Source organism: Orbicella faveolata, unplaced genomic scaffold, assembly GCF_042242905.1.
Source record: "Orbicella faveolata isolate gen_17 unplaced genomic scaffold, um_ofav_v1 contig_1, whole genome shotgun sequence".
NCBI classification, from domain to species: Eukaryota; Metazoa; Cnidaria; class Anthozoa; order Scleractinia; family Merulinidae; genus Orbicella; species Orbicella faveolata.
In genome coordinates, this window is record NW_028301536.1 from 24363740 (window position 1) to 24387458 (window position 23719).

The 23719-nt window shown below is 37.5% G+C and overlaps 1 protein-coding gene across 1 annotated transcript; it reads right to left on the reverse strand.

Annotated features, from left to right (window-relative positions):
- Window positions 1-29: 29 nt before the first annotated feature.
- LOC110066496 (serine/threonine-protein phosphatase 6 regulatory subunit 3-like) lies at window positions 30-19554 on the reverse strand. The gene is made up of 31 exons (XM_020773727.2): window positions 18921-19554; window positions 18724-18803; window positions 17025-17111; window positions 16323-16395; window positions 15628-15692; window positions 14889-14937; window positions 14660-14797; window positions 14069-14134; window positions 13665-13777; window positions 12832-12951; window positions 12633-12685; window positions 12282-12355; window positions 11784-11936; window positions 11069-11194; window positions 10855-10919; window positions 10313-10428; window positions 9052-9137; window positions 8167-8253; window positions 7784-7881; window positions 7613-7670; window positions 7375-7449; window positions 6879-6934; window positions 6578-6756; window positions 5679-5835; window positions 5271-5356; window positions 4897-4939; window positions 4571-4684; window positions 3871-3981; window positions 3341-3392; window positions 2913-3037; window positions 30-2133 (listed from the first exon to the last, which is right to left on the reverse strand). Exons 1-31 carry the CDS (start codon window positions 18978-18980, stop codon window positions 2076-2078), a joined length of 2823 nt encoding a protein of 940 aa, XP_020629386.1. The 5' UTR covers window positions 18981-19554; the 3' UTR covers window positions 30-2075.
- Between the last annotated feature and the right edge of the window lie 4165 nt (window positions 19555-23719).

A 23719-nucleotide genomic window follows, 5' to 3' on the forward strand; every position in this document is an offset into this window, starting at 1 on the left:
TTTGATTCCATACTTAAGGGACACAAATATTTCACAAGGTGAATTTTATTCAAGGGGCAACAGACCCAAGTTATGACTACAAAGTGCTGAAATGACTTTTTCCTCAAGAAGGTCCTTTCTGGTTACAGCTTTTTTGTACATGCACTGACAGTTCAGAAAGCGTTTGAACTTCTAAGTGGTCTTCTAATGAATAATTATGGTATGACGACAATCACAGAAATCAAGCATTCAATATTATCAGAAATGTCTATGTCAAGTGAAATCAGCCAATCAGAACTCTCGAGTAAAAGTATGTAAATTGGCAGACACAAGGAAAAGATCCAAGCTCAGTGTGCAAAGAAAACCAATTTTCTGATGCACTAGCCCATAAGTCATTCTCAGAGGCTCCCAAAATATTATTTCTTACTTCGCACTTGTTCCTTACTGAAAATGTCTTCTTGATAATATTATTGGGAAAACAAACGATAGAATCCACTAACCTGAATGAAAAATTGACTCACCCTGGTCTATCAGACATGACTTTCTTTGCACAATGCAGTTGCACTGCACTGCACTGCAAGAGCTACGAGTACCAGTTATAGAGTTCATCTAATGTTAAGCCTTAAACTGGAGATTTTTCAAGTTAATCTTCCAGTGAGTTGCTATTGCATCAGGCAAAACAGTTATAAAAACAGGGTTCATACTATCATTCCAGGAGTTTTCAATGGTATAAACAAAAACAAAAAAAGGACCCAAAGTTGGGAATTTCACTTCAATTTCTTTGACACAAGTTACTCAGTCAAAGTGTATGTAAAGAAATCTTTTCATAACTTTCTTATTCGCTTTTTTTGTGAAAAAATCTCCAACTAACATTAATAGATAAATTCAAGGAGTTTTCCAGGAGTTGATGCCAAAATTGAATTTTCACAGCATTTTCTAGGGCCCAGGAAAAACCTTTCAAAAATCCAGGAGTTTCCAGGAGTAGTTTGAATCCTGTCAAAATAGCAAGAACAACGTGATGAACCATGGAAGGATGCTTGATATGCTGAGTTTGTAGTCATACCAAATGAATTCTGAATGAACTTTGTAAGAAATCTAAAACAGAAAGACCTGAAAGAAATTCTACCATGAAAAGATCTTTCAAGGATTAAAAAAAAAACCTGTTCTATGTACATCACTTTACTTGTCCTCGTCATTACAACAATATTTGTCCTTCAATAAAAGACAAGTGTTTTAGAAATTCAGTATCTCGAAGATGCATTTCAACATCTGCACTTCACTATGAACGGCTAGCTTCAGTGATAATTCAATTTTTTTGTCTTCAATTTCATAACAAAACGTCACCAGGAACCCCATTGAGTGAATTCTGATGCTACTTTCAAATTTACAACTCCCCAGTAAATAGGCTGTACTATTAGTGTTACATTCATAAAACTACACCAACCCCAGTTCCTAACTTTATGAAAAGTGAGTGAACAGCGAAACAGTCCAACCACGAACAAAAGAAAAATAAACAAACTGGCTGCAATTCAATGCAAGTTCAACTGAGCATCACTTTCAACTCTAGTTTAAATTGATGTAGTTCAAGTCAACATACTTGTAGTGTGTGAAAGTGAATGTCTGTTTGCCTGTTACACTACACCTCAGATAAGGCAATTTTGCAGAATATACAGTAGATGCATTGCAAGTGTTTCTTGTCTATGCTCACACTAGCCCGTAAGCAGGCTCCTGTGTGTTGCGGCGCAAGCAAAGGCAGAGCCGCGAGAGACAAGTTGGTGGGTGAAGAGACTCGTGCCTTGCAGCTTTGCTTTGCTTAAGTGCAGCGTATAAGAGCCTGCGAGCTATGCTCATACAACATTAACTGACTCATGCCAATTCTTTATGACTAAAGAAAAACTCTTCATATACAAAGATATTCCAGCGTACACTGTGTCGAGAATACTACACTTGTTCAACAATAAACCAGCCTGCTGAGTAAGGGATTTCCACTTTCAGCAGGCCAAGTAATTATTAAAATATTTTACACAGATCATCATCTATAACATACAAATTTAACAACATTACAAACAAAAAACATTGGCTACAAATCAGCAAATCTAGCCTGGTCCATTTACTAGACTTGTCTGTGATTCCACTAACTCCTTTAAGGGTGACCTGAAACAATGAAAAAAGGTGCTAAAAAATGAGAAATACAGCACAATGTGACATTTGTTCTCACTGGTTGGCTAGTGGCACAACACAAAGAGTACTCTTGCTGATTAACCTCCTCTCAACAGTGGACCAGATGGCCATCACAGTGAACTCTTAGAGAATGCCACACCATTTCTCACCACTCTCTACAAAATAACTTCCTTCTCCACTGTATAAACATGCACACAACCGAGAATCCCTCACTTTACTCTGATGAAGGGTTAGTGATTGAAACATCAACCTTGCAAACTCACTACAGTGGTTAATATACTTTATCAACTTCAACTTGATAACTAGCAAAGTCTCACATGCATGCTGGTGCAGAACAACAGTTTCTTTCAAAATTAACCTTTGGTCATGGAATCTGAATACCGGTACATCAAATTGATTGTACACTATTTTAGCAATAGGCTACATATTTTTATGTGAATTGGTTCAATAAATCAGCCAAGATGTGACATGCAGGAACACATACAATTTGCAAGCCACTGATATAGTTTTAGCTCCATTAGATGCATAAAGACTCAAGTACATGTAACTATGGTGCCCTTGGTTTGTTTACCATCATTCTAATATCCCACCTAAAAAGAATTGAAGGAAGTAGACCATACAAGTAACCTCACATGCTATTAATCAGAGGAATTACTGGTAGTTACAGTTACCAAGAACACAACCAATGTCAATGGTGATCTTGTGAAAATACTACAATTGTCAACTTATCATCATAAATCTGGACCAGTTACCTTGTATCTTGATCCAATTTAGTTTTCTTTGTTAAGCCCTGATTTCCCGGTTCTTTAGTGAAGTCCACAGGGCCATTATCCATTTTTGTACTCGACATTGTATCTTTGTGAACATTATTCAAGGGCTACAAAAACAGACACAAAAGGTCTTATTTTAAAAAGCCAAATAGCCCAGAAAATTAAGGTCCAAGTAAAACAATTCTATATTCTTATAAGACAACTACACTCAAGCAATGTTTCAGGTGACACTCTGCCTCCAAGAGCTAATACTCTTCAAGAGCACACAGTTCAGCTTTAGTACATCCTAATAATTTAGTGTACAATATTCTGTAATAATAACTATTGTCTCTCAGTTACTATATATGCTGTGATTTGTCAATTTAGCATGTCATGTTCCACGTCTCGATTAGTTAAAGGCATAAACTCACCATAACTCCACTATCTGCAGACTCTCCTTCCGTTACACCTATGTCTGTCAACCTAATGGGAGTCAAAAGAATTTAATATGTGACGTGTTTATACTGTGTCAAGGTGTTTGCAAGATAAAAGTCATCAATATCTTTGCATCATGCAGGCTTCCTTTCAACCATTCTATGGGTTTGCACATCTTCATCTCTAGGAAAGTGGAGTGGACTGAGTGACATAACTGACAATGTTATTGACAAACAATAGCTCATAACTTGATTTGTTTTGTTATTGCGGTGTTTTGAGTTTGGGTTAAAACTAACCTTCCCCTATCAAGAGGAATAAGACTTATTTATTAGCACCTTTCATGTCATTTTAGCCTGCATTAAATGCAATAAATTTCATTGGCTTGTGGGGCCACACATTTGAAACAACTACAGTCAGTTGAACTAATGATGAAAACTAATGAAATTGATGAACTAAACCCAGGCTTTATGCAACTCTCCTGTGATTCTTTGTCAACTACTACCAAATAAATTTATGTTTATCTCACCTTGAAAATGCCTCCTCACATCTCACACTAGGTGTTTCATCATCTGAGATATCATCGTCACTATCATCTGTTGCTAATGGAGCTGAACTGTCACTTGCTCGACCCTCACACCTGCATATAAATGAACAGTACACCTCTCAGCTTGGCAGAATTGAGTGTTATTATACTTACTACAACAGAGCTTGACTTTCAGGAAAAAACCTTGGGGCCAGCTGGCTCCCAAGTGTTAAGATTTAGTCGCCAGCACAAGTATTTCAGTCAAAAGAAGAAAAAAATTCGGTGGCACTGGCAACCCCAGTGGTTACAACATCAAGCTAGACTGTAAAATACCACGCCAAAAGTTTACAAATTCCTGCTGATTCATCGTATAGTTCTTAAGATTTGACACTTGTCAGTCTTGCACATTAATTGCTGGATAACACATTTAAGAGGTTTTAAACAATGTCCAAATAAAGAGCTGTAGAGCTCTATAACAGCCACAGCTACCAGCCTATGTCACTGCCTCAAAGAGAACTTGTTAGACTGAAAGTAATTTTGAAAATGTACCAGCAAGAAAAGCCAGGTAACTTTTGTTTTTCTTTAATGCAATAAATATCAATTATTATTATTATTATTATTATTATTATTATTATTATTATTATTATTATTATTATTATTATTATTATTATTATTATTATTATTATTACAACACCTTGCTAACCTGTACAGTGCTGCTCTATCAACCACAGGTGAGTGCTTTGCCTTGTCTGTAGATTTGCCTTCAGTTTCGGTAGCTACTCCAAGAGCCTCGGCACTGGATACCAGGCCCTGTGTTCTATTCAAGGGGGTGAAAAGTTGCATGGTTGGCAAATGGACAAAAAGAAAGGCAGACAGAAACAACTAGCTAGCAATGGAAGAATATGCTTCTGTCTTAAATGCCCCCCACCTCCTCCCCCACTTCTGAAATAATTATAGGCCACTTAGCAACCTTCTTGCCCTCACTTAACATAAAATCAATCAGAAATTTGTTAGAGCTTCAACGCATACCTTGACTCATCCTGTTTGTCTGGGTTGGACTTATCCTTGACAACTACAAGAAAACAACAAAAGAGCAAGTGTTAGCTGGAAGCAAAGAAGTTAAAGAAATTGCTGACTTTGGAAGGTTTGATCCTACAACCTTGAACGGATCTACTACAAAACTGATCGGTCACTCTAATTAACAATGACCAAGTTATGACAATTGTCACACCAAGAGCACTAGAGGAACATTTCACGTAAAGAGACAACAACGTAATATTATGCATTCAAGTGAAATGATAAAGAGGTGAAGACCTTGTGTCAGTAATAGTTCCTCTTAGGCCCAAGCAACAAAATCAAAAATTATTCTTAACACACGGATGAAAATACAGTAGTTCACTCACTGTATGCTGCTCCAGCTTGTGAAGCAGGAGGTGATGGCTCTGTTTCCATGGCAACTGGAGGATCCCCTGCGTCCTCTGATGGTTGACTGATGATAACACAAGTCAGCACAGTCAAGTTGAGAGCACGGAAAAATTGATGTTTTTTGGTATGTATGAAGAAGCAAAATGCTAAAATTATGTCCACCAAGGACAGTTAATAAGACAGTGTTGGATGAGTTAATTATACTTGCACACAAAATAAAAGGCAAATATTCCACACTTCTAGAACTACATAATTCTGTCAAGGGATAAAAAATTATTTTCAATACGCTTTTCTTAAAAGCCACATGTAGTATCACAACAGCTTGTTCAAGACCCAAGTAGTCAAGGGTACTTATTACGTGCCAATTTGAAAGACAATGTACAAACCTGCTGGGAGCCATTCTTATGTCAGTAAAACTATCAAATGTGGCCCATCCTGTGTCTGTTGTTGCTGCAGGAGTCTCTCCCCAGCCAACATCTGATGCATCCATAGACACGGCTTCATCTACTGCTACTTCCTCTGGTTCAAATGCAAGGGACCATGCTGGAAAACAAATCAAACATATGTTTTGCTTTAAATCTGGTTTTGATGTTATGCACTGCCATGACAACCATTTTAAACCTCCACACAAAACTTCTTTTATTAGTTAATTTTCTACAGTTCACCTCGACTACCTGTAACTATGCAACTTGTCATTATTCTTTACTTTCTCAGTGAATTTAAAGGATCATTGACAAAATAAATAAATATTTCTACCATGTACATTCAAGAGAACATTTTCAAATGTGCCTTGTAATAATTATCTCAGAATATTACTCAACAATGGTAACTGTTATTACTGCAGACTTCCAGGCTATGTTAAAAAATGGTTTCACCAAATAAGAAAATCTGTTCTATTCAATTGTAACATGGATGGCAAGACTGAATGTTGCTGAATGTATGACAAATATCAGGATACTTTACCCAGCAAAATGTTAAAATAAGTTACTAACTAGTTAACTAAAAAATTGTTTCATCTCCAACTGGCATCAACTTTAGATATCATTATTGTCACGATCAGTAAAATTTACATGAATGAGACCTTGTGCATTTTCACCTGTAGCCATGTTACCCACAGCTGCAGTAAACTTGTTACACTGTGGGTGAATCCTATCAACAACAGGCAATTTCTCCAGTTGCATCAAGGGAAAATCAAGCATACTCAGCCATAACAGGTGTTATGGGTTACAGCCCTTAATGACAGCCCTCAGCACCCTGTAAGGGACTATAATTAATCATTACATACCATCTGTAGGATCTACTTCCATTTTGTTGTCTGCAGCTGGAGGAGGTTGCTTTACTGGAGATCCCTGGGGGCTGCTGCCATTCTTATATGGGACATTGGGGGCTTTACCACCAGGTGACTCCAGATCATCATCACTTTCGCTACTCTCACTGTCACTTTCTCCTTCAGGTGACAGGGTACTAAAGTAAAAGTTAAAGTTAGGAATCATGTTTGCATTCCCAGTAATGAAGCTATGTAATTAATATGAGTACCGATATATAATTATACTGTGAGGTGAAACAACTTGCATTACTTTACAAACCTTTGCCTTGATTCTGCAATGGATGAAAATGTGAGTTCCTTTTCCTCCCAAATATCCTAAAAGAAGGAATAAAAGTTTCATTTCATCGGCCCTGACATGCTGATTTAACAAAGTATTTGTTATCATAATATTAATTATAAGGATACAATGTAGTTTGTTTAAACAAAAACAACATCACACTTTCAACTATTCTGTTAAACACCAACATGTATGTAATAGATACAGATAACTACATCTGACCTCATCAACTGATACAACCTATTTAAAAATAAACATTTTTTTATAATACTCATACATCTAATAACTCAATTTTCCACCATGTGCTAAGAAACTATGGATTAAGTGATGCTTTGGGCCACTCTTATATTTAGAAAACAACACTTTCAGTTACTTGCCATTGTGAAATTGGACTTTCAAGGGCATCAACATGCAAGTGGGATATAATTCAAAGCTAGTTCATTGGCAAATGATGAATAACTCTGGAATTAGCACTTACTTCTTCATCACTTCCACTGTCGTCAAATTGTTGAATTTTCTCATTACAACAAGCCTCAAATAGGGCAGTGTTGGGCTGTACAGAAAAGAGGAATCAAGCTCTCGGTAAATCAACTACATGGGATCCAATGGACAAGATAAATAAAACAAGATAAAATATTAACATAATTATGTGATACAAAAATTCCAAAATAAGCTCTCAATTGCAGTAATAACACTAAAGAATGACCCAAACATACATTATCCTCATGGGCATTCATCCTAAAACTGAGGTCTCCAATTCTGTCAAATGGCCCACTGCAACAGAGTTCACAGAAAGGTAATAGGATATTAGACAATGTCAACTCAGAAATAGTAAGTCAATCTTTGATGCACAATTTTGCAAACCACTATTGAAGGAAAATACTAACCTAATTGAGTCATCTGGTTCTTGAAACTCATCTTCATCAAGGCCAAATGTGTCCATGAATTCTGTTGTTATCTGTTGCACTTGATACCGTGAAAATGCCTACAGGTGAAGCAACAATCAGTTAACTTTCTATTATTGTCCAGGCAACATTTCAAGTACAATGTTACAATACAATAATACAGTATTATAAAATGTTTCCCCTGGACCGTGCAAGATCCTGTAAAATAAATATCATATTGGGCAGGAATAAAGGGACAAATGAAATAGATTTTTGATGGCCCCTTTAACAATAATTATTGCAAGTTCACAATGAAAACTGTTTAACTCCTACAATTATCAGTTGAGTAAGGTGTGAAGAAAGTTTGGTTTCATTGTATTTTATACCTGTTGAAGTGAGCTCTCTGTATGCAAGAAGGAGATAGGCTTGAAGTCATCTTCATCATCTGAAGAAGACTGAAAATGATGACCAACCTAAAAATGATGAAGAATAGACAGCTTTAGACAAAAAATAGTAACTTACCAGTAATGTTTACGTAATCATAAAAAGTTAACTCAGCAGTTTTTACAAAGGGCACATTATACATGCTTTTGTAAATTTAAGGTAAATTGTACTGTATAAAAACAGTACTTCAATCGTGAACCAAAGTCCTTGGGACACTGATGTAATACTTAACAATTAGACCCATAGCCCACAAGGGCCACGGGTCAATAGCCCATGAAGCCAAGCCGAATGAGCTATTGACCCATGGCCCTTGAGGGCAAAGGGTCTAATTGTTTTAGTATCACCCAACTAGTTGGACAGAAAAGGCAACAATAAAGTTAGCAAATGCAAGTTGAAGAAATATTTATTTGGGAATAAAACGAAAGAAAGCGTCACGCTCAATTGTGCCAATTTCGCTACTCGAGGACTATTACTAATAGTCCTCTAGTAGCGTAGCCAATTAGAATGCAGGATTTGCATTAGTCCACTAGTTGGGTTATACTAAAACAAATTATCTGTGTTTTACAACTGAAGTTAAGAAAAGCACTGCTATCCTGTTAAAACGAGTCGCTGTTCCCTCTCCCAATACAATGTTGAACCTCAAGAGAAATTGCAGGTACTATGTATGTGGAGAGGGAAGAGAGGCTAGGCAGGTGTATATGTATTCACGCCTGGCATGTGTAGAAAAGCACCAAATGTGCATATTTTGTCCAAAGACTTTTGTCCATGATTGCAGGTAGTTAACCCAGCCTCACTCTCATTTTGTTTTTCCATGTTTTGCAACTCACCAGTTCAGATAAGTTTTGTTTGTTGACATCTGCTAACTTTCCACTCACAAATGCATTCCATCTTTCACGAACATTCTCTGGCAAGTCTGAAATTTTAACAATAACAAAATGGAATGGCTGTAACTGACCTAATACCAGTTACCAGTAACACAGGACTTCAGGCACAGTTGTCCATGCTCATGTAGTCTGGTCTGGATTGTGCATCCAGCAGTTCAACATGTGAACTGTGTCTTTAGGAAACAGGTGAATCATTGCCATGAGTCAAGGAAATGCTGCATTCAATCAGACATTAATTTTAGTTGATCACAGCTTTCAAGTGGCAATCCATCAGCCCTCAATTTTGTTAAAACTTCAAATCATGTCAGAGCATTTTGCGCTAAGGCTGCCATGCCACTGTGGACCCCAATCAAAATAGCGAGTTTTTAAAAGGCTGATTTGCCATCCAAAGGAGAATAAACAAGTCTTTAATAAGTTAAGGACTTGCTTTCAACAAGCTGTGATTTATATAAAAAGCAGTCCTATGCCCCACTGGGGGCTACATGGAGTGCTGATGATGATAACCAATGAAATAACAAGTGAGCTTTCGCACAAAAACATTATACTATGATTATCAGTTGAGTCAGGCGAGACGAAAGTTTGGTCACCAAGTTTTCATGTAAAAATCTTGTTGTCGTCACGGGCAACTGGCTCCGTATCTATTGGTAACTTGTCGGCCTTTGACGTCATTGGCAGCAAACTGCGCAAAATTGTAGGCGACACGACAGGCAACCAATGGCTGTTGAAATTGTTACCAATGGAAACGAGGTAAGTTACCCGTGACAACACCATAATTTTAAGGCCAAAACTTCGTAACCAAACTTCCCTCATGCCTTACTCAACTGATAATCGTAGTATCTTCACACGTGGAAATTACATGTTATCTTCACATGTGAAAAGATCACTGTTACTATGGTTACATATTAATAAATGGCACCTTTCAAAACCAAAGTGAAATGGGTTGGGATTTCATTGGTGTTTAAACAATAAATAGAACATTACATTGCCACTTGGAGATATGAAATTTCCCTTCTTGTGTTAAAAAAATATTTCTCTCGTTTGCTGTGCTCACTTGTGAAATGTTCTTCAACAGTGTGAGAGAAATTTTGTATTGCCACGAGGCCATGTAATGTCCTCTATGTATTAATGCATTAAACCATTGACTAAGGTGTTTGTATACCAATTGATGGAAATGTTGCATAACAAGTATGTATTTAATACTCACCAGAAAATGTTGCATCAAGAGCAGCTTTGTTTTTGCCTTTCTCTACACTTTGAACAATACTGTTTGCCACATTTGTCAAATGGCCCATGTATCCTTTCCGTTTGCTGGTCAGCCCTCTAGATAGCAAAACAAGAAGACAGTTTTCAATTCCACCACATTTTTTTTTTTGGCAAATAAGTAACATATGGCCATAGATTGGGTATTTGCATCACAGTTCGTATTTAGGAACACAGGCCTGCAATGAACATCAAGGGCTATGAATCATTCTAAAAATAATTTGTGAGGTCTCCAATCACTCAGAAGTCTAAACATTTTATATTTGCCCATGTTCCCAATTTATTGAAAATGTTACCCCTCTTTTCCACTGACCACAGGGACCTTTATTTGTATTGAAAAGAAAGTCAGACAATAATGCTGGACTGTATAGCCTTGCTGATTCAATTTTACAGAAGATGAGAGTTCCAACAATGACAACCAGTGCGGCCTTCTGATATTGTTAGGAGCTGAAAATACTTAGCAATATTTGGAACCTTCCCACTTACGTTTCTGAATCAAGATCATCCCATTCCTGGAGTATCCTTTGTATAATTTGACAATCTTTAAATAACTGTGTACAAAAAAAAAAACAGAAAAACGATACACTCAATAATACAAAACATGATCAGTTCCACTAGCTAGTAACACATGCAGTTTAACAGACACAATCCTAAAGAAACCTCAGCTACAATTTAAGCAAAGTGTCTAGGGGAAACTTACAACATCGACTAAAGGAGTAGACTGTTCACCATCTTCTTCAGTTGGGGGATTGTTTAAAACTGTGGTTATACACTTCTCCACTTGAGTATGGAGAAAATTATTCCATGAATACTTGAAAAATAACTCCTGTAAATCAAATTTAAAACAAAATGTCAGCAGACTTGCATGATCCTGGCCTCTGGTAAAAACAGAAGGCTGTTTCAAAACTAGTTGAGAATACATGTAAGCTCTTTCAAAACTAATAGCTCTGCATAAGATTGATTTAGAAAATCAATTTATGAGTGTCAAAAACAACAGTATCAAAAACAACACTAATAATCCTACATAGGAATAATGGCAAATGCCAAACATCACCAAACAAATCGCCAAACATTTATTTGGGTAATTTATAGTACTGGTAACAGCAATGGTAAAATGGAGGGGGGAAAGTAGATTGGAGCTGTACTACTAAAAAGTACTACAATGTATTTTTTGTACTAGAGCACATGGTGAAGCTGTTCAGAGATTTTGAATTACATTTACTGTGTACTTGATGTAATAACCATTTTGTTAGGTTGAAAAATAAAAATGTTTGGAACAAAGTAACACAGATGTTAGATTTGGGGAAGAGAGATCAACACTAGAAATTTTAGAGCTTACTAAACTGAAATGAAGCCATCCATGACATATAATGCAATGCCTCTCTTGTAAATTGTATTTTGATTTGGATACCTACCCATAAAACTTGAAGAGTTCCTAAGTTAGCTAGTTCAGCATTTATTGTATCACTATTAGTGGCTAATATGGCAGCAATCAACTTGGAGGCTTGAAGACGAGCATTGCCAAGGGGAGGGTCTAGAGTTCCTATTGTCGTTAGCATTGGCTTCATCTGACAAGGAAACAAAAACAATGAAAGACGGTTAACACCAGCTTGCAAGAAAACATTTAAAGTTTTTTAGTGCAGCACTTGCCCCCTGCCCCCCTGCCCCAACCCCCATTATTTGATTTTAAAAAAAAGCAAGTTCTGATCTCTGAGCAACCCTGTAACACAGCCACCTTTTGAATTCAGCCAGATTTTTCTGGTCATCCTGGGTCCATTTGAACATTTTTAGCAGAGATCAATGTACCACATACAAAGAAACAGGACCACAGAGCAGTAAATGGTTCACAAAATGGCTCTTAATCATTCAACAATGATTAATAACATATTAAAGACAAAAAGGTCATGGCTTACTGGAGGTGGATCCACCAGAAGCTGATGGAAGTCTTTGAGTCGTGGAGTTAAAGCAGCTAATGTAGCACTAACACCTGTAAAACATAACAGAATACCTTGCTAAATTCAGGAAAAGAAAACCTTTAATGAAAAATGTAAAAAGTGTAGTTTAGGTAAGTTTGATAAGAAATCATTCTTTTGTCAAGTTTTCAGTTTCAGGACTAGGTAGAAACTGAAACTGATCCATACAATTTATTAATAAAAATTATAATAAAATGAAATCAAATGCTAAACTTACATGTATTTTTCAACCCTCGTAAAATTTCTTTTATAAACAGAACACTTAAAGGAAGACTAAATTTTTTTCTCTACCTTGTGCAAGTCTTTCTGCATCCAAGGGAGTCATTGGTTCTTCTCCCTCTCCACTATGGGAAAAACAATAAATCATTGGTTAATAACAGATGTGATTTTAATGGCAGCAAAAATATCATGTGCAAAAGCCAGGTTACAATTTTTGCCTTGAGCAAAAGAAACAAGCAGCTTACAAGTGTGAAAAAAGATAAAATCACACCTTCCTTTCCTGACTTCCAACAGTGTGAGTAGAACAGAGATTCCATTGACGAGTGCTACATCGGGATGAAGTTGAGCATCATGAAGCATATGATCTAATAACTCTGACACTGTCTCTCTCCTAAACAGAAACAGAAAGCAACATTGAACAATTGCAAATCAATATAATTAAGCAAAACTGACAGCCTGCTTTGACAAGTTTAGGAGACTATTCAGGGTAAGAGGTTAGAGGCTCTTTAATTAAAGGTTTTCCCAAAGGTTTTCTACATCTAAGAAAGGGGTTACATCAAGGGGCAGGCACCGGGCAAATTGATTGGCCGTGGGGACAATTTTTCCTGGCTAATTTGACCATCTAGTGGTAAGTTTTTCTTACAAAGAAGTTCAGTTCTAATGGTTTAGCCTGCCTGTAAAAACCAGTCACCCTCCTGCTGAAAACGTTAATGAAACCCCTGCTAGGACAGTAATTTTCACATTGAGACCAGAAGTAGTGGAGCCACCTAATTAGCATGTTGAACTCTGGATTGAAAGGCCTTGGTTTACATGTATGTCACCTGGCTGGTGTCACTGTGGTGTGTTCTAGGGTGAGACAACTAACTAATCACTGCACCTCTCTTCACCCAGGAGAATAACAAAATTAAATGGGAACACGCCTGGTAGCTGCAACTCATTAGAATAATCTGCAAGTGGGAGCAGCATTACATGTACTTCTAGTTGTTTTGTAACACAGAAACTGCCATAAGAAATTATGCAACATCAGGCTTAGGACTTCAGTCCAATCCCCAAAATTGGAACAAACGAGAGGGAATTAGTCAACTCAATTAAACATAATAATACCTTTGAACTGCATCTAGCAAAGGATCTTGATCAGCATTCTCTTGGAGTTGTGACATGTGATCTCTACTGAGACGGATTACATCACACAGGCTTTGTGCAGCATTGCAGCTTCTCTGCAGAAACAAATCAAAGTAGCTCTGTTGGAGTTTGGTTTCACTTCACATAAGAACAGTTTCAAATTTTTCCAAAGTGCAGTCAGTCCAAAAAGAGGCAAGGAATACCAGTCAGATAAATGATACAGAAGATAGAAAATAATAACAAGTGTAACACCTGTTAACTCACCCAAATTACATGAATTTAATAAATTAATTAATAAACAAATAAATTAATTAATTAAAAGAAGTTAACACTTATTTAAGAAGCCATTTCCTGATGAGAACAAAAGAAAAGGATAGTGAACTAACCTCTTCATCAATTTCAGGGTCAATTAAAGAGACCAAACTCTCCACTAGTTTTTGACCATTTAACCACTGCAATACAAAGAATAATAACGTAAACACACTGCAAAACACTAATTTTATGATAACTGCAGAAATTCTCACACAGTTATTGGCTAATAATTTTTGTTGTCAATATGCAGACAGACACATGAATTTATAATTTATGCGATGCGTCAACGAGCAAGAGCGGACAATTCTTGACAATTTGTTACCCTAAAAAACAAATTGGCATCAGTTTTTCATGCCTCTGTCCTGTCGATCCACAGCAACTTTGACAATGTTATGACGAAATTCATTGTCAATAACAGGACAGATGCATGAAAAGCTGATATCAATTTGTTAAACAGAACAAATATTAGGAATGTTCAATAAGCAGATTTCATTATGAAAGTGTCTGTTTACATGTAAAACTTATAGATGCACAAATGACATCAATATCATTTCTATAAGATTGGAAAAAGTAGCATAAGTTGAATGGGTCACTCAAAAGCCCAGTTCAAAATTTAAGTGCAATGTCAAAATAAAAGCAAGGGAATTACAAATAGTGAGCTTTACCTCAAGTAAGTCTTGCCGCAGTTGTGGAGACTCCACGCTGGTAATTAACCGAAGGAGTAAGTCCATGACGGCAGATGTCCCAAGGTGTTTCACAATGGCATTGACAAAATCTTCTTTACTTTTTAAGTACTCTAACATCTACAAAAAATAACATTGGAAACCTCTGAACCAAATGAATAACAAAACAATTTTTTTTTATTTTTTACACAGAAGTTACAAACATACTTACCAAAGATGTTTTCCTACTTATAAGAACGCCCATAACTTTACTGAAAAAACTGAAAGAAAGAGACTTGATGTTAAAAATAGGTATGAGTAGTTAAATCTGATAACACTTAAACCTTAAAACTTACCTTTTCACAAGAGCTTCTGAGTAAATTTTAGCAAAAGAATATTTATTTATTCTATATGGGACTTTATAGGGTTTGCAATTGTATAGCACTGATCATAAGCATTTTTCAAAATGGGGCCCTTGAAATTTGTAAGTTATTTTGAATTCATTGTTTTCTTAAGGGTTTGAGTCTTGCAAATGAGTCACAATCTTTTTCTCCATTGTGCCATAAAATATGGGTAGGTTAGTTCCAATGTTTATTGTGTAAATGATAATAAATTATTGTTGATTAGCATCTTATCCAACAGGGATAGCAAAACTCCTTGAAGTTTCATGCAACAGAAATCACAGTCACCCCACCTTTCCATAACACATCCTCAATCATCAATAATATTATTGCATTTTTAACCACCAGCAATCATCCTACTGGAGCTCTTAGGAAACAAAAATCAAGTTTAACAGCTGGCTCAAAAATTATGTCTGTGGGTTGTCAATGGTTCGTTTTGATCCACTTTGTTTGCTGCTTTTTTCAAGATTTGTTGACTGTCACTGTAATTAAGATTGCACCTTACCGAAAGACACAGTAATAATAGCAACTGGAAAGTATTTAGTAGCTTTGGAGTAAGCAGTTTCTCACCTTGCTAGCAGAGGATTAAGGGGGGGTTCAGATTCCATAAATGACCAAATTTTGTTGAGTAGATCCTGTAATAAGAACAACATGGTGGAAGAACTGTAAATAGGGTCTTCATAACATTTATCAGACAAATGTTGCAGAAGCTAACAGCCACACCACTGTGCTTGAACTAAACAGATCTGTGTTACATTGGTGAACCTATGATACTTTTGCCAATGTTAAATGTGACCCTTGTTGACTGCCATAGTAGATGAAAATGTTTAGATGCAGGAAAAAAACTATTGTAGTAATCTAGGAATCAGTGCAGACCTCAGATGTGACTCACTAAAGTTATAGATACTTCAACAATGACTAGTGGCCTGAGAGTTCCATGAAAGGCAATCTTCCATGGTTTGTCACTTATCTTTGAACTGAGATAACGTGAAAATGAAACTTGCAGGATATAAAGGACAGAATGAGGATAAGGATCATAGAATGAAGCTCCCACCCATCAGGGAATGCCAAAACAGGACGCAATCAGAGCACTCTCAGAGGCAATCTCGATAATAACTGGTAACTCTCAGAATGGAGCACATATCTGAGAAAATCACAAGGCTGCAAAGAAATTTAAATATAATTGTGTTTTACCCTTTGATACATAAATATACTCCTGTGTAAAAACCAAGCCCAATTCAGCTTGGCATAGCACTGACATATACCTCATTGTTTGTTAGCTTGTCAATTATTGCGTATACGTCTGCTGTTAACACTTCACAAGCCATGTTGGGATGTCTGAAGCAAAGAACAAGTTTGCATCACATTAGGGTACACAGCTTGGAAAGGTGACAAAGAAAATAGCGGTCATGCTTTATTCCACATAAATTTAACTTGCACTGTCAGAGGTTATCCCAGTTTATATAGAGCATGAAGAAACAAGTGTACGGCCACTCCGCCAGGTTAGACAAGCTTTTCATTAGGTCGTCTACTGGTAACCATTCATACTATGGAGAGGAGAGAGGCACTTCAAGAGTTGAGTTGCCAGAGTGCACACCGGCGTGTGCAACCTTAAACTGCTCTATCTGGCAGGCATATACCTCATCTAGAACTTCATATATCTAGTTTGACAAAACAAATTTGAAACTGGGATCTGCAGAAATCAAGAATATACATCAAACTAGTTCTAATCTCTGTTTATATACCAGATCCTCATCCATGCATGTCATGAACTCTTATCACTAATAATTAATTTCCCTCAGGGATGCACTACATGGTCTGCATAAATAACCCTTAACACTGCCTACCAACAGTAACACTGTAGAAATTAGTCAAAGTGCCCTGTTATCCAATACCCCCAGGGGGTGATGGAAAAACAGCAAAGTCCTGATATATCTTCACACATATCACACAGTGCCCTGACTCACTTGTATTTGAGACATTCCTCTTTACTTTCATCTGGTGGTTGTAGAACTAGGTTTACTAGTTCCTCTAAGATCTCTGGTCTAATAAAACTGAGAAATCAAGCCAAAAATTAATGAATAAATCATGTACTTCCAGTGTAAACAAATTACCTTCCAAACAGCTTGATCTCCTCTTTCTTAAACATGTGGACCTATATCTGTACTGTTGTAAGATTTTGTGACATCAAAAGTTGATCGAGTTCAAATTTCCATAATATATATACAAAAAAATCATTCTTCTATTCTTCTCCTTGTATTATAGAAACATTCTGATAATAAGCACCTCCTGTCCCCCTCCCCTCTCACTGAAAGAAAGTAAAAAAAAGTCCTATCTGTAACAGACCCTCTCCCTCTCCCCTGAGTAATTATAAGTTTCAGATTTAACTCAACTGGATAATAAAAACTGTTCTAATATCAACAGGACATCTACTGCTGCCTCATTTTCAGAGACCATTGCATTTCATTAGAAAAGAGGCTACATGTGAAAATGGTTTTCACAGATAATTTATCCATACCCATAATATAATCCATAATATCCATAATAGAAGCCTAAGTACAAGGAAGCCTTTCGCATGCAACATTTCTTCTGTATGTTTATGTGTATTGTAATAGTATACTCAGACACTTTTAGATGTGCTTTTGAATTTGTTTGCATTTGACTTCACTGTGCTGAGTGTTTGACCATGCAATATTGTTATCATGTTATCTTATGTTACTCAGATGTAAAATTGCTTCTAAAGATCGGCCAAACCATTTTTGCAACACTAAACTACCTCTGATAAGTTTCTCAGGAATAAACCCTCCTCTTTGATCGCTACTGTGACAGTGTCGTTGTAATTTGAAGATTAACAAATCGTATGCAAGATATGTATGAACATGCACTGTGAGTTGTTTTAATTTTGTTCGATGTGGTGTCCATCATCACTAGCAAAGAATCCAAGTGAAGCAAATTGAAGTTGGTTACAATGTTATGGGAGGGATGCAAATCAAGACCTCAGGGACATTCAAAAACAACAAAAAAGAAAGATTCATTATAAATGGGGCATTTTAATGCAAACAGGCACGCATCATTTAGGTACAAATCACCTGAAGCCCCCCCCAAAAAAGCATTTCTCCACAAATCATACCACAAATAGCACTGGACATACCAAGTACGCACATTGTATAACTAACATCTGGGATAGAGTTAATCTTTAAGCCACCGAGAGAGGTGTGATCGAGGACGATTTTAATGCAGGGTAGTTTAAATTTGCTTACGATTTCTTGCGTCAATGTAGGGATGTAAGCTTGTTGAAACGTTTGCAATCAATATCACGCAAACTTCCCAATTTCCTCTTAACCAAATTAGCTATGATTTCCCTTCCTCCTCCCCTGATGAAGTTAATCTACAGTGGTATGGTTTTCCGAGGCGAACAATTTATTTTTCATTTGATTCCTTCCAAATGTATGACTGTCTAAAAACGACTTTAAGGAGTTTTGGCTGAACGAAAAACGTATTGACTGGAAAATTAAAATATAGGCTTATACGAGGCTTACTCAAACACTCTCTACAAAAACATAGCGAGATCTTTGGCCTGTTAATAGCGGTCAATGTTACTATATTGAAACGTTACTGACTTGGAAATCAACATAATTTTTTAGACGACCAGAAATTTCTACTTACAAGTCCACCAACTTTCTATTTTGTGATTTCGTCTCTTGCAGAACGTCATCTTCATCCAATATTTCGCTCAAAGTGCAGTCCTGGTAATTGAATTTAAACATATTTCGTTTGGGATAAAATTCAGAGGCAATCGTTTAGGTTAACTCGAAACGCCTATATATGACTGAGTGAAAACGCATGCATACAGACAGACTCACCTCTCTTGTTAACATAGTATCTATAGCAGAGCTAGGGTGCAAGTCGAATTTCCAAAACATTTTGCGTCGTTCTTGTATATATTCCTCCTCACGATTCTGGAAATAGGTCTTATAAAGACCAAATAAGCTAAAATATAAGCGTTTGCATGAGATTTCTCAAGTGTAGCAGAATGAAAACTTCTTGTTTGAGCCCATCCACGATCCACGAAGTCCTGTAACAACTTTCGCTTCGCACTGCTGAGCTGGCCGTAAAGATGGCGGCTTTAACTGTTTCGACGGGTTATAACCGCCATAATTTTCACCATGCAAACTGCTTACTTTCCCAGCTTACGAACGTTCCACTGTAAAACCAAAACCTCAACTGAACATGAAATCCACCACTATTTCCAAGAGACTGTTGGCTGTCGTGACCGCATGCGCTCGAAATACTTTGTTTCACATAACATGAACTGATAGTCTTATACCACCATTAATAAGCTGGAAATGTCAGGGACGTTTCTCTGTTATAGAGGAGGTAATCGACGGAAACGTTCGGAAGAATGTATGTTAGTCTAACGGCGGGAAACGAGTTCACTCAGCTTTACAATGGAGCAAGAATATAGAAGGAAAATGGAAATGAGTCTTATGGACCATAATATGTTTCGCAGTTTGAGCACGTGATTTTCATATTCAAGATGGCCGCCAAAGGAGATTACAGGCCACAAGCACCCACCCTTCCCAAGCCTTCTCCTTCCCCAGTGGTTTCTTCAATTCTCGCAAAAACTCCCCCACAGCTAGCTCCGTCTCCGAAACAAAAAACTCGCACCTGAAATTTCCTCAGCGACGCGGACTTCAAGCTCTCCAAGGGGGGCTTACACCGGATTTCAAGTGAAGGGGATGAACTAAGGTTTTTGGGGGTGTTAAAATTTTCGTTTCCGGTATTTTTATGGCAGGAAAATTTGACAAGTATTTTTTGGGGTGGCTTGATTTAAGTAGGGATTTTGGGGGATATTCAGAACGATACGAATAATTAAGATTCTTGGTAGTGATCCGGCCGCGTAGTTCTGCGATTAAACTACTCTGGCTTCCAGGTGTACAACCAAACTTGTTTTACGCTCGTTATATATTTAAAGACGGTGCCGCATTACATTGCATCTGTTTTGGCATGGGATTTTCTTGGTGTCTATTTTTGGTCCAGGGACTTTTTTAGGGGGGATTCATTTTGGAAGCCCTAGGGATTTTGGGGGGTTTTGATATTTGCCCGGCCTATTCGATCATCCCCGAGTACCCCGCCCCCACCCGCGAGACACAGGAAGACAGATTGGGAGTAATTAAGGAGAGAGGGCGGGAAGTGGGATTCCCACGGTAACTGGGTTCGGGAAAACTGGGAGGAAAATTTGCAATTTACGTTGATCACCGTCTCTTGGCTCTAGGGCAAGGAGCCTTTCGAACAGTTCGTCAGGATTTTTAGATCCCCTATCTCCCCGATCTCTCAAATGGTCCGGATTCATGACCTGGCTGGGACAAGCGTTCCCTAAACAGTGCCTGTCTCGACCCAGAAGAAAGATTGGAAGAAAATGTTTCCAAGTATGAAGGTCTCTTGGAAGGTTTTAACGTACTACTGAAGTCAGGAGATATTACCATGGTATTCATTTCGGAAACCTGCGACTGGCATCATTAGTCAGCTCTGACGTTGTCTGACGTAGAACCCTCGGGGGAATTGATAGACAACCAGGCAGGGTTTATGAAGGACTTAGATGAATTAGAGTCTGTTATTTGGCTGGTTGTAAATGTCGGGAAATTATATGCAGCATAGTGTAGGAGAGCCTCTGTCGTACCGCTTTGTCCTAGGAGCCTGGAACTGGTTAGTCGAATGTTAACTCTGCAGTTTTCCGGTATTACGCCTTAGCCCTCCTCAGAAAAACAGCCTCCCTTTATCAATCCAAGTTACAATTTTTTATAGTCAGTTTGAGTCTTGTACTGGTAGCTTTTAGCTGCTTTATGAAAAAAGTTAAACAAAAACTTTTTGTCAGTTACCATTTATACATTGGCAAGATCAAGGGTGACTAACGAAATCAGCGGACAATCGTAAGTAAGCACGATTATTTGCAACTTTCAGTTGGAAATGTTCGAACTAACCCTATATCGAATACCCCTGCTGAATAACGAGTATCGCGGAAAGCGCAAAACATGATTAACAATAGCGGAGCGATATGTACACGCTTGTCCATTTTCCAAATAAGTTTATTTTAGAAATCTACGTACTGGAGTCTTCCTTCCCGTTATTAGCAAATCTGACTACATTTGGACCTATCAGATATACAAAGATGCAAGCGTGTTACAACTCCACTGCCTTTTTCTTCTCTGCTAGCCGGTCATAATTAGCCTGAGTTGCATTCCCCGGTCTCCCTCCCCCTTCTACCGTGTTACACATGTAAAGCATTTGTAATCTCGTGTTATGTATCATCACGTGGCACAAAGGTTGTGCTGCTATCACTGTTGAATTTCTAATGTAGACTGTTTGGTCAGTTCTTGCGTGAGATTCCAGCGTGAATGAGCCGGTAAGATGTCCTCACAGTCTAACGCTTAAGAATTATACATACACGATTTGGTCAGTTCTATGCATGACTGCTGTTTGCGCATGAGAGCTCATATACGAAAGAAACTATATGCATAACTATTCACTGTTTTAATTGGTTGATAATTTGGATTTTCGTGTTTTCACTTTGTCTTAAATGAACGAATCATTGAGAATGTTGCACTACTTGTTACACTTTTGTTTCTCAACCGGTCGACACCCGTTTTCAAGATAAATTCGTCTTTCAACTAACTTCTGTAACTTCTAAATGTTTGCATCCCTCAGGCTGGATCGAATCATCTAGAAACTAGCAAAGCATGCATGAAGGAAAACCTAAACGAATGCCTGACTACTATTGTGTGACCGGTTCCATGCAACAATTTCTGATCGAACTAATATTAAAATTTCTGAAAACACGCAGACTGCCTTACAATAGGTGGCCTAGAGCTTAATGAACTTGGCATCTTACAAGATAAGATGGGTATTTGTTGTATATGTCAATTAACTCCTTTCGTTTCAGCATTTTATCTCGACGCCCCTAAGAAAACATAATCGACGCAAGAATCATTCCATAACATTAATAGGAATGAAACTAAAACTGCAACTTTTACGGAAAGAACCAAAAATTGTGAATCAAGGAATTACTTCTAAAAGTTCGAAATTTTGGTATACATGCATGTCAAAACAGGGTTGCTATGGCAACGTTTAGAACCGTGGACAAACGGCTGTCAAATCAAAATGTTTCCAAGGGGTGAGTGAACAGCTATTAAAATCCCCTTTTCAAAATCTATCTTTTTAGCTTGGGCAGACTGTTGCCTCATTTCAGACCATGTGATAATGCTCTCCAGAATTCTTGCTTTCAAATTTTCAAATAGTCGCGTGTAAATGAATGAAAAATAAAGAACAATTCCCTAGACAACATCCCGTGGTCTGTAATGGGAAGACAAACCGCCCAAGTTTAAGGTGGCCGAACACAATTTCTGCGCGCGCTCTTGTTAATGCCATTCAGAGCGCGCACAAGGATTACACAAAGCAACCATAGCGTCGATACAGCGATTTGGTCAATGCCCTCGCTATCTGTGCTTTTTTTTTTTTTTCATAATTGAACACAGTGCATTTATGGCTTTATTCTTTAGAAAAGGCGGTGAACGACGCAAAGAACCCAGCGATTCTCAGATTTTTCTTTTTTACCGAAAGAACCCAGTTAAATGCAGCGCATGCGTAGTAAGGCAAAAAATTGCGATTGAATGCGGAATAGCTTTCTTGGAAATACGCCTATTTCTCGAGAACCACTCGTTAGAATTTCACGAAATTTGGCACGAAAATACTTTAGAAAACAAGTAAGTAGAATATGGATAAAAAATGAAAATTGACAAACGCGATTCTAGATATTCCAGTTAAACTTCTGCAAGTGATAATTAAAGATCCCTCTGTTAAACTAAAATTAAAATAGTGCTAACTTGTGAGCATTGTTACAATCTTGTTGCATGCACATGAGAAAGAAATTCTAACGACTAGATTTTCTGCAAACAAACAAAACCGATTCTAAAGGCCTGTTTATATTAATTCATGTTGCCATGGCAACGGCATATACGTCAGCCTAGCTATCAAAAATCCGAAGTTTGTGTTGTTAACTTGCGTGTAGCTATTTTTGGCGAACAAAGGATCAAGGGTTTTAGAGAAAAAGGAGATTGAAACACAGGTATCAAAACTGTTTTCGGCCACCTTAAAAGGTCTACAGAGCGTTTTCACATAACGTCACGGCAGCCATATTGGTGTTCCAAACCAATCCTGTGGGAGTTGAACTCTTTTCTTATGTAAACACTTATTTTTGTTGTCATAAATTTTCATGTGTGCTGGCCACGTGAATGAAAACGCCCTATTGTGAAGGAACGTCATACAAGGGGTGGCATTTACCCACTAACCCCCTTGAACGTAAAGCTTGCCTTGCTTCCACGAACAGTAACAAAAAATATAAAGACACATTATTGGCACCATGAGATGATGGCTGTGGAAATTGTTTCCGCTAAAAATCCGCCGTTAATAACGAATCATTTGCACCGAATCAGTTGTTTATTTTGTTCACATTACATCAGGGGAATAAAGAATTCAACGCGCAAAACTAAAACCCTATAAAGAGCACGCCATATCCAGCAAAATATCGAAGTTACAGATTTGAACGCCGAGTGCTGGGACTGTTTGTTGCGATACCTTTAAAAGATGGTTGTGAGAAATTAAACAT